The sequence below is a fragment of the Cololabis saira genome, chromosome 24, assembly GCF_033807715.1.
Source record: "Cololabis saira isolate AMF1-May2022 chromosome 24, fColSai1.1, whole genome shotgun sequence".
Taxonomy (NCBI): domain Eukaryota; kingdom Metazoa; phylum Chordata; class Actinopteri; order Beloniformes; family Belonidae; genus Cololabis; species Cololabis saira.
This window is the reverse complement of record NC_084610.1, coordinates 14,171,110-14,183,208: the sequence shown is the minus strand read 5'-3', so window position 1 is coordinate 14,183,208 and position 12,099 is coordinate 14,171,110. Positions and strand designations below refer to the sequence as shown.

At 39.7% G+C, this 12,099-nt stretch overlaps 1 protein-coding gene across 1 annotated transcript in view; it reads right to left on the bottom strand.

The window, feature by feature from the left end:
• The window catches only part of LOC133425314 (gamma-aminobutyric acid receptor subunit gamma-3-like), a 193,193-nt gene extending 181,148 nt beyond the window's left edge, over positions 1-12,045 (bottom strand). The window contains exons 1-2 of the mRNA XM_061716099.1: positions 11,854-12,045; positions 11,328-11,482 (exon numbers count right to left, since the gene is read on the bottom strand). Of these exons, the coding sequence (XP_061572083.1) occupies positions 11,328-11,482; positions 11,854-11,912 (214 nt within the window). The 5' untranslated portion in view covers positions 11,913-12,045. The remainder of the gene's footprint in view (positions 1-11,327; positions 11,483-11,853) is intronic.
• Between the last annotated feature and the right edge of the window lie 54 nt (positions 12,046-12,099).

Genomic DNA, 12,099 nt, shown 5'->3' with positions numbered 1-12,099 from the left:
AAAAAACAGGCATATTTTAACCCTGTCCATAGAGAGCGTGGCATCTGAGACGGACTACACATGGTGAAAATGTCTATTGTGGTCTGACAAAATCAGAAATATTTTTTGTTTTAATGAACAGATGGTTCCTCCAAATGTTGCTGAACCAGTGAATTTGCTCTGGGACTAATAAACGATACACTAATGATGTTTGGTGGGCATTGATGCCAGCAGAATGCTAAATGTTGAGCAAAAAACAAACTTGCCTTCCATGGTCCTTTGTAGTTTTTGGCCGCACACTGTCAAAAAAATCCCACAGATGGCTTCCAATGTGCTCGGTTCTCATGATCAAAGACTAAACTCTGTCTTAAATGTATCTTATTTTTGTAAGACCAAAGTATCTTCTGATTGCTGCTCAGATCCGGCTTCACTTGACCTCTTTGAATCATCCTGCCTCTAAAACGCTGAATGTTTCCTCACAGCACTCACAGCATAGAAAGCCTTCCACTCAAGGCGGCTTTGCCCTCAATTCAATGATGAGCGCACACACAAACACTGTCACATACTGTACATCCATGCACATCCTAAACCCCAGCACAGTACACTAGGATCACCTCGATCTCACACAGAGATCACACTCTGAACCCGAGAGGAAAGTGACACAATAGGGACACAAAAGAATCTCATCTTCAGCTAAGTCACACTGCTTGTTATCAGTTAAGGTGAGATTCAACACTTGTTCTGCTTGGGAGAAATGTGGTTCACTTTTCTTTTTCTTCCTAGCGCACCAGTCCCCCACTTTATATGAAGATTAGGTTCGCTGCCGACTTCACAAGACTGGAGGAGACAGGGGGGAAAACAAACCGGGGCACTAAGATAATAATCCTGTCATGCTGCTCTATCTTTGATTCCGAGTTTTGCTTCTCTGCTTTGGAACTGATTTTAGTTCCTGAATAATCTATATTTAATGACAGTAAAGGCAAAGGGTTTTAAGCGAGACAACAACTAAGGAGACCAAAATTGACATCTTGCGATGGACAGTTAGACACTTTATCCCAGTTCTACATACAAATAAATGTGCAGACTCCTGTGAAAATGATTTTACGCCTCTTTTTATGGTTCCCACTTAGTTATTTCTCATTTCACATCTACTTAATGATAAGGTTGTTTATTAATTGTTAACCCCCCCAGGCTAAAATATAAAACAAACAGAATGCCTGCTGTAGCGCTGGGAGTTTACAGATGCTAATGCTGCTTTTATTTTATTCTTTGTTAATGGGGAAAATATTCCAAAGCCCTCTAACTTTTGATTTTTATCAGGCACAGTTTTCCTTAACAACCAAAACATCATGTTATTGTAGAGGGAAAATGCTGCACCTCAGCTTAATACCAATAAAATATTTAAGAGACTGACAATATTTTAACAACCCCTCCAAAAAAAAATGTTTTAAGATATTTTCTTGAAAATTCCAACAAATTAAGGTTGACATTACAAAAACGTTATTTTTAGAGCACATATTAACCACTTGAACACCACCTTGAACTAAATTACTTGCTAATGAGAAAGCAACGGTTGTTCATCATCCAAATTTTAAAATTAAGGGTCATTTTATTGAAGACCAAAGACTAATCAGTACTAATCAGTTTTTTTATTTTTTCCAAGTGAATACAATACGCTTCTGTAAATCAGTTCACTTCCCCTAAACCCATAATGAAAAATTAAATTAGTATAATCAGGCTGTCAAAATTAATTAAATTGGGGGCACGGTGGTGCAGCTGGTAGTGCAGCCGTCTTACAGCAAGAAGGTCCTGGGTTCAATTCTCGCCAGGGACGCTGTGGGCACTGAAGTGCATGTTAAGTTTCCTCATGACTTCAGCGCCCACACCCTGGGTGGGGTTGGCGAAAGGAGTTTGCATGTTCTCCCCGTGTTCCCTTGGGTAGCTAATGTGAGCTACCTCACAAAAACATGCAGCAGTCCTGGGCTATACATGCCCCCTCTGGCCAGCCGGGAAACAGATGGGGTGGGGAGGATCCGGCCGGAATAACGTGATCCTTCCACGCGCTACGTCCGGTGGAGAACCTGTCTGGTGAAAAGAAGCAGCCTGCTCACTCCTAAAGTAAGGAGGAGACTTGAGCTCAGTATGGCGCTCCCAGGGTTGCTAGAGTGTGAGCAATGCCCAAGACTGACTTAGGTCGCAGCACTGGGTGAAAAAATTGGAAAAAATCAGGATAAACATATTTAAAAATTAATTGAATTAACTGAATTAAGAAAATAAATGGATACCTTTCAGTGTGAACCCTGGGCTTGGTGTCTCACTTCAGAAAACAGACATCAGCTTCAGCCTGAGTGCAACTGAGCTGACCAAAATGGGACTGTAGCAAGGCTAGTGCTACGGGGGCCCGACCGACAGGATAGAGAGGACACGGAGTTTAGTGCAGAACCCTTTATTTTCCTCCACGACACCGCCACACGTGCACAAGCACCTTCTCCCCACGACCCCTTGCTGTTGTCCAGCCCTGCCTTATCAAGGCCGGCAGGGTAGAGAGGTTGATGGGCCACACCTGTGACCCATCACCTGAGTGGCTGCAGCTCCTCCACCCTGCCACAGGGACAGTTGTAGTTTTGATCTGCGAAAAACCGTAGATAACAGTCTATGAATGGACAGGTGTCATATCATCTACATAGAGGTTGAGTCTCACCTCATGCACCAAAAATGTCTGACAGGTATAAGAGGCCGTGGCAACAGTTCACATCTCTCGTAAAGCACCGTTGACACTCCAAGAAACGCTTAGAAGGTAATTTTGGTAGTTAAAACAGCTGATTATCACTCAAGTTTAATGTTTAGTGGTATGTTCATTTTTATGCTATCACTGTGTTTTTTTAAGCTGGGCACTGATCCTGATGAGGTTGCACCAGTGAGATTCCTGCATTACAGGCCAGATCTACTATTTTTGTGTTATTTGCGAAAGGCTGTTAAAACATTGGGTCACTACAAGGTGCATGTTTGTGTTTGAGACTTTGTAAGTGTAATCTTGCATGAAATCCCATCCTCCAAGTCGTTGGCAGTTTGCTCAAGGGACACAAAGATATCGATTCAAAAAAAGTCATTTTGATGCATTTAAGACTGAGCTGAGCTGAACTGTGACGTGAACAGATTGTTTCAGTTCGTTCACCCAAAAGATTTTTTCGTCACTTGTGACCCACACACTACAGACATCCCACCCGATTAAAGAAATGGGCAGTGTGACATTTCCACCATGATGCAACATTACGGGCCGGTCAGAGGGGCGGCACAACAGGGCTATAAGTCCAACCGTGGGAACAGGAAGGACTCTGGGAGCGTAATGAGGTCGGCGGCGATTATTGCGTTTAGACCTCGACCCAGCCTGCCTCCGTTGTGAGAAACCAGCCATCGAGTGACTGATGAAGTAAAACACTGATGTTTTAGGCCACTAAATTAATGCTGGTGCAACACACAGTGCACTGTTGGTTTGACATATGAGATATAGATTTAGAAGATAGATTTAGATCGAGGAGCAACCATTTCAAACCCTGCTCTTATAGCTGATGTCCACTATTACTCGTAGCCCATGGATATAATTTATTATCTTTGGAGAGTGAGGAGGCATCTTTATCACCTAATATAAAGCATTTCAGGAAGGCCAGGCTTCTGCACTGAGAGTCAAAAAGTTTAACTTTGGGCCATTTGTCCACTCGACTACAACCAATTTCGCATCCAGTCGCATTGCTCCTTCTATTTTTCTGCGTACTGGAGGCATTTACTTCAAAATTTCAAGCTACAGCAACGTCCAGGGTTTATTTAAACTTTGCTACTCTGTTGTTGTCCATGAATATAAAGAAGCTTTTCTTGTTAGTATTGCTTTGGAGATCATTTTTAACGGCATATGAGAAGAAGTCAGAGCTCCAGCAGCATGAAGACAAAATTATTCACACAAAGATTCAAATTTAAACGAACGCTGTTCGTAGAGGCAGAAGCTGAAAAGTTGTGCTGAGTAATTGTGACTAACACCCCCATTGTGTCGTGACTTTTCAGTTACCTGGTACATGATGTACTACAAGATGTTTCCCTGCTTCAACACACCCTGGTACAAAGTACTCTCATGAACAGACCTGTGCAGACAAGATTGGGATCATCGTTGGTTTGAATCGGATGTTTCGATGGAAGGAAAAATCTCAAACATGCAGGACAGCAGCCCTCGAGGACCAGGGATTCCCAAGCGTGCGACAGCAGGTGGTTAGCTTTACCATGTAAACCTGGAAGCAAAGTGAATAGCTGGACAATACCCCAGTGACTGATCAAAGCTGTCCTTCCATCCTTATTTCAGTGAAACAAGAACTGGTTCCCAATGGAGGAACTACAGTTTTCTTGACTCTTTGGTTTCGCTCAGACTATGAAGCTGGATATAGTCCCTTATAAAAGAATGGTTTTGTATGGGGGAAAAGAACCCAATCAAAATTACAGTACTTTGTGGTTTTGGTGCCCTAACTCACTGGATCCACTTTAGGAAAGCTACATAAACCAAAACTCCTCGTCTTCCAGCCATTATGTTAAGCTATGCTAACCATATCAACCTGATCTCACAAAAATCTGTGAAATGCCCACGACCTCTCACCACTATTTTCCGTGGTACCAACACGGAAAGTGGTATAATTCCGTGTGAGCACCACAGATATTGTACCATTCAAAGTCAATGGGATCCGTGGTCGTGATATATACACGGATTATGACATTATTATTATTATTTATATATTATTCTTTGTTATAGTGGCTGAATTATGCGTTTTTGTAGCGCAAGTTACTGTTTGTTACTGTCAGTTTGTAAAAAACATGTTTTTAACGCTGTTTTAGCAGTGTTTTATTGAGGTTTTAATGGGAGCACCACCGATATAGTACTATGCAAAGTCAATGGGATCCGTGGTCGTGATATATACACGGATTATTACATTATTATTATTTATATATTATTCTTTGTTAGTATTGCTTTGGAGATCATTTTTAACGGCATATGAGAAGAAGTCAGAGCTCCAGCAGCATGAAGACAAAATTATTCACACAAAGATTCAAATTTAAACGAACGCTGTTCGTAGAGGCAGAAGCTGAAAAGTTGTGCTGAGTAATTGTGACTAACACCCCCATTGTGTCGTGACTTTTCAGTTACCTGGTACATGATGTACTACAAGATGTTTCCCTGCTTCAACACACCCTGGTACAAAGTACTCTCATGAACAGACCTGTGCAGACAAGATTGGGATCATCGTTGGTTTGAATCGGATGTTTCGATGGAAGGAAAAATCTCAAACATGCAGGACAGCAGCCCTCGAGGACCAGGGATTCCCAAGCGTGCGACAGCAGGTGGTTAGCTTTACCATGTAAACCTGGAAGCAAAGTGAATAGCTGGACAATACCCCAGTGACTGATCAAAGCTGTCCTTCCATCCTTATTTCAGTGAAACAAGAACTGGTTCCCAATGGAGGAACTACAGTTTTCTTGACTCTTTGGTTTCGCTCAGACTATGAAGCTGGATATAGTCCCTTATAAAAGAATGGTTTTGTATGGGGGAAAAGAACCCAATCAAAATTACAGTACTTTGTGGTTTTGGTGCCCTAACTCACTGGATCCACTTTAGGAAAGCTACATAAACCAAAACTCCTCGTCTTCCAGCCATTATGTTAAGCTATGCTAACCATATCAACCTGATCTCACAAAAATCTGTGAAATGCCCACGACCTCTCACCACTATTTTCCGTGGTACCAACACGGAAAGTGGTATAATTCCGTGTGAGCACCACAGATATTGTACCATTCAAAGTCAATGGGATCCGTGGTCGTGATATATACACGGATTATGACATTATTATTATTATTTATATATTATTCTTTGTTATAGTGGCTGAATTATGCGTTTTTGTAGCGCAAGTTACTGTTTGTTACTGTCAGTTTGTAAAAAACATGTTTTTAACGCTGTTTTAGCAGTGTTTTATTGAGGTTTTAATGGGAGCACCACCGATATAGTACTATGCAAAGTCAATGGGATCCGTGGTCGTGATATATACACGGATTATTACATTATTATTATTTATATATTATTCTTTGTTATAGTGGCTGAATTATGCGTTTTTGTCACGCAAGGTACTGTTTGTTACTGTCAGTTTGTAAAAGCCAGTTTTTAACGCTGTTTTAGCAGTGTTTTATTGAGGTTTTAATGGGAGCACCACGGATATAGTACTATGCAAAGTCAAAGAAGCTAAAAACGCTAATGGATGCTTGGGTCGACATTATATTCCACAGGCCCACAAACAGAGTACAAAGCACTGTTTGAGTCCAAATCAATGTGCAACCATGTGGTTGTGGAGAGAGAATGACTTTGACTTGCATTAAATCCAGGTGTATCCAGGAAATGACCCACACTTAAGTGACTTCAGTGTCTGTCTGTCCTCGTAAGTGTCCTCATTATTGTGTCAGTGTGTGCTTATTTCTCTGATATTTGTTCCCAGCATTTCCCTCTAAACATATCCTCCTTCTACAATGACTTTTATGTCCCAGATCTGTCTTTGACTCGGCGTCATTTCCAACTCCTCTGTGAATTCATCCTTATTTTCCTCTCCCATACACAGACTTGTTTCCTTTGCCGCACATTATCCTGAAACAACATTAATATTTCATGGACGAAACTGAAACTGGTTTGTTGACTGGATCTCATCAAAATTTCACCCTTAATTACGGAAGGAGAGCTGTAGGGGGACCCCCCCCCCCACCCTGCCGGTTAGGCTACAAAACCAAATCTTTGCTGAAGGAGCAGCTTGAAAAGCATTTCAAGTTCCCATTGGGAAAATATTACCTCGTGGTCATTTTGAATATCCTAAGGAGCTCATTTATAAATGATCCGGAGATAAGTGTTCCCACCAGTATGCGCAACAAGTCATAAAATGAATCATAGACTCGGTGCTTATGTTTTATTTTCAATTATAAATAATAGCTCATAAAGTAGTGCACTTCATATAGCTGACATTGATTCTAGTTATTTTTTGCAGGTTAAGACTTTACATAAACAATAAACGCAATAAAAACATCTAATAAAATACTATAACAAACTATGCAGAATGAAATGTCTAGTTATGAACTGTTTTGGTTCATAAACCAATTCGAAATAGGCTATAAGTTGTAAATATAGTTTGAAGTAAATCTAAATAATAATAATAATAATAAACAGGCTGCAAGGATTTTCAAATAATTTAAATCCGACATTGACTTGAAAATCTACAGCACAAGAAACAAAGACCCTGAATAGTCAGTAAAATGAGTATAAAAATAGCATGGAAGAGACGCTGAAGAGAAAACGAGTGTGGACAAATCACAATTCAAAATGACAAAATGAAAATCATCGAAGCTTTTACCCAGCTAAAACGATGGTTCATTAGCCATATATTTTGGAGTCACCTAGTCTGCTATTGAGACATATCTATCAATCCTTCAACTATCTTTTATCCAGGTGCGGTTGCATCAATCAGCAGCCAAAGCAGAGAGGCCAAGAACTCCGTAAATCTGCAGATACTTCTGCAAAAACACCAAGGCCTTCCCAGGCCATGTCATATGTCTCCAGCCTGTCTTGCATTTGTCTCTGTCTGTCTCTGTCTGTCTCAGGGCCTTCTCCTCTTGGATGATCAAACTTCTCAGCCCACATTTACCAAACCACAAGTTTAGCTCCACACAGTCCAGTAGCTCAACTAGCCTCCTGGCAGTCCACACCCATCAGATTTTAGAGACCTACTCTGCCATCAAGTCGGGGTCATTTTTAAGAGAAAAATCTTTAAAAGCTTATATCTCCAAGACAACATTAAAACCCCATTCGACACCAACATGGAGCTTGATATTGTCCAGTCGCTAAACTGACCTGCCTGCAGTCCAGACTTACAAAACAATGACAACATGTTGTGCATTATAAAACTAAAATGACAATGCAGGAAGTCCAACACGTTGCGCTTTTTAACTGTTTTGGAACAGAAGTTATACTTCCCAAATTAACATTGTATTGCACAACCTAATGAGCTTATTGTATCCACATGCATTTTGGCAAAGCAATATGAATTTCCTGAGCTATTAACGAAATGATTGCAATGCTCTGGTGAAAACGCCACCGAAATAAAGTACAACAGCATCATTTTTTATCATGTCTTCACAGCACTTTTTGCAACAGCTGGTTTTAGGGGTCTCATCTTCTCTCATATGGGTCTGTGATGTCAAAATACCTTAAAAATAATTACAGAAGAAGTAAGCCACTCCTAAATAAGTCACAATATTTCAACAGTTGTTCAAATGGACCCTCTCAGGCTCAGATTATTTGCTTGGAACATAATATATCATAATCTGTTTAGTTAAACATTTAACACAGTAAACTGCAGGAATCAAGGCAAACAAAACACAGGGATTACTCCAAAAGCCCCCAAATGTTCCACGTAGCAGGTTGTGTTACTGATCACAAATATACAGTGATATGGGGGAAATAGCTGTTTCAGAGCCAAATTAGAATTATAGGAGTGAAAAATGACAACAAATGTTATTTAGAGCATGTCTACTGTCCTTTACAGTATGACCATATTCCTCCAGCTGTAATCGTAGAAAAACCAGAATCTTAAAAAGCAACCACACCCTGTTCTCAACAATCAGGTACACACAATGCCAAACTGTATATTGCTTTCTCCAAAATAGCTCCTAAAAATGGAGCAATAACGATAACCAGAACGCATGCTGCTCACACGGAGCATTTCCAGTCGGCAGCCCACCAGCAGGAACACTCCAGGTGTCAAATACCATTTGATTAGAGGCCTCACCCACGAGGATTTTTGATTTTTTTTCACCCCTTTCAAGAAGCTTGGAGCTGTGATTGCACTGTAAGTGTAGTAGAAACGATGTGGGTGTAATCAGGGGAGGATTTGAATTAGAACTCCCACCCTCTGACGCTCTCTCTCCCACAGCACAGAGCCATTAAGAGCGTTTAAGATTCAGGAGGAAGAAGCACCACCTGAAAGTAACTCAGCCCAAATTTGTCCATTTTCTAGGTTTGAGGAAGCTTAATGTAATTGTCAGTTCTTTTATTTGATATTACTAACAATCTGACAAAATCACATCAGAATTATGATGCCCCCCAGTGGTTAATAGCAAGAGAGTATCTTCTTTTTTTATTAGGGACACTATATGACCACTTTTAAATGTCAGTTATCCTTCATGATATATTTTCTAGATCACTAGTTTTCATATAATTTGACTCAAGAAATAAGTCCTTGTTGAGCAAAAAAATTAACAGCATTTCATAAATGTTTCAGCCCAATTTGGACCTTATATGTTCATATTGGTCAGACTTTTAAAGTTCCAAAATAAGGTTCAGGTGTCAAAATAATTATCTTTTTTAAAAATTGGGTGGGGGGTTTATAGACCCCCATCTGCTCTGCGATCTGATTGGCTTTTAATTCCAGTCTAAACACAATAAAAGTGCTGCAAACTTCTCTGCACATTTCACAGCTGGAAATAATTTTAAGTGTTTTTTTAATGGCTCATATATATTTCCTTTATAAACGTTTTAATAGCAAGTGTGGCTAAATAATACAGCCCCTTTGGAACTTTTAGAGGATGCAGGTGAATTTCTTTTTTAAATAAGAATCTGTGCAATCTGGCTGACGGTGTTGTTTGTCAACAATTTCACCTCAAACAGCACAGATTACAAATAGATTACATCAAAATTGATTCCCCCACTTACCCTTGAAATTAGACGGTCTATCAAGCAGCCAATTAGCAAAATATTAATCTGTAACTGCTTTTCTGGTGTCAGCTCATTAACTCAGAGGATTTGCTGCTATTCTTTTTATCATTTATGACTGTACTGCAAACATATTTGAAGTCAAGGATGCTGCTTTGTAAATGAACTGCGTTTTCGCAAAATGTATCAAAATATTTTTTAATCTAATTAGCTCTGACACAAAGAATCATTCATGTTAGGCCAATTTAATGCCTAATTGTACTGTAGCAGCTGGAAACATGTTTAGATACCTCTGCTGTTTATGTGAAAACCTAAGGCAGGACTTATTCTGTAATTTAGAGGAAAATGCCTCAGCTTTGCTTAGGGGAGCTATAGGGATGGAGAGCAGTGGCGCCACCAGGGGGGGGCCAGGGGTGGCCATGCCCCCCCCCCTGACAAATTTGCTGGCCACCCCACTTGCCTCAATAAAAAAAACACTTGCCGGTCGCATAGATTCTATCGTCATTTATGCGTTTCATCCCAAATCATTTGGGCCAAATGCATATCAGTAGTCATTTCTTTAAGTATTTCTGAGCCTAATAATAAAAAAATAAATATATATATAAAAAATAAATAAATAATAAAAAAAGATAAAAAAAATAAATATATACATATATATATTAATTTCTTTAAGTATTTCTGAGCCTATTAATAAAAAGTGATATATATAAAAAAATATATATACATATATATTAATAAAATAAAGATATATGATATATTAAAATATATATTATATATTAAAAATGCATATATATATATATATATATATATATATATATATATCAAACAAATCAACTGATATATTTCAAGCCTTTTATTATTTTAATATTGCTGATTATGGTTTACAGTTTAAGATTCCCAGAATATTCTAATTCTTTGAGATAGGATATTTGAGTTTTCTTAAGCTGTAAGCCATGATCAGCAATATTAAAATAATAAAAGGCTTGCAATATTTCAGTTGATTTGTAATGAATCCAGAATGTATGACATTTTTGCATTACAGAAAATAAAGGACTTTTTCACAATATTCTAATTTTCTGAGACAGTCCTGTATATATATATATATATATATATATATATATATATATATATATATATATATATATATATGCCTTGGGTTTTTACCAACATGGTATTAACCATTAATATATATGCAGACAAGTTAGAAAGTAAAAAAAAAAAAAGTATTCCTGAGGCTGTATATTACAACAGTATAATGAAATCCTGTAATGATGGCTTTTAGTTTTTGTGTCCACCCCAAGAATTTAAGTGGCCCCATCTGGCCCCCCCTATGAGACATTTTTGGAGGCGCCCCTGATGGAGAGCACAACAAAGGTTTGCCTTTTTCAGTGTCATTAAAAAAAAAGGGGGGGGGGGGGGGGGTCCAATGAGAATCATGAAAGAGCAGCAATGCTAAGGGGCTAAAGGGGAGAGATGGGAGGGGAGGGTGTCATCTCTCTGTCTCCCAGCAGCAGCGTCACAGCTTCCAGCCCCATGGACAGCACCATGGACAGCTCCATGACTCTCGTCCTACCTCCGATGTCCGGCCGCAGCGTCTTGTCGTATTCCTTCAGCAGGTTGTTCAGGATGAGAGTGGCGTCCTCCTGGTGCGACCTGGGCACCAACATCTGACTGACAGTGGTGTCGTGGAGATCTTCATCATCGTCGCCATATTCCAGTAGATCAGAGCTGAGAGGGAGGGAGGACAATTAGGGACCTGATCAAGATCTCCTCTTGTCATAAAAAAAGAGGAACAAAAAAAAAAAAAACTTTGCCGCAGCAATGAATATTTGACTTTAACCCTGTTGTAAATGACTGTGGATTTGAGCGCAGGAGTAAAAGGTTGTTGTGAGATTGTGCGCATGCAGGGGAAGCCCTTTATAAATAAATAAATAAATAAATAAAAAATAAATGCATTTCAAAAAGCACTAACACGTTGAGATCGGACTTATTTGCATAAAACGCACTAATTGCATTTAACTTTTAATGCTTAAAAGACTCCCACAGCTGTTGATCCCTGCAAAAACTGAAGAGAAAAAAGACACGGATGAGAGACTCACCGAGCACCTTGAGCGACCATAAGTGTGAAGAAGGCTGCTGCCACAAACTTGATTGTCATTTTCCCATAATACGTGGATCTGCTCTGGCCACGGGAACTGCTGGACGGAGAGAAAGCGCGCTGCTGCTGCGATCCAGTCTGCTGCCAGGACCAGTAGGTGTGTTACCCATCAATCCCGGAGCTGAACTTCCTCATCCGCCCACGCAGCTTTCCAGCACGCTTCATGTGCGACCACACAACACCGGTC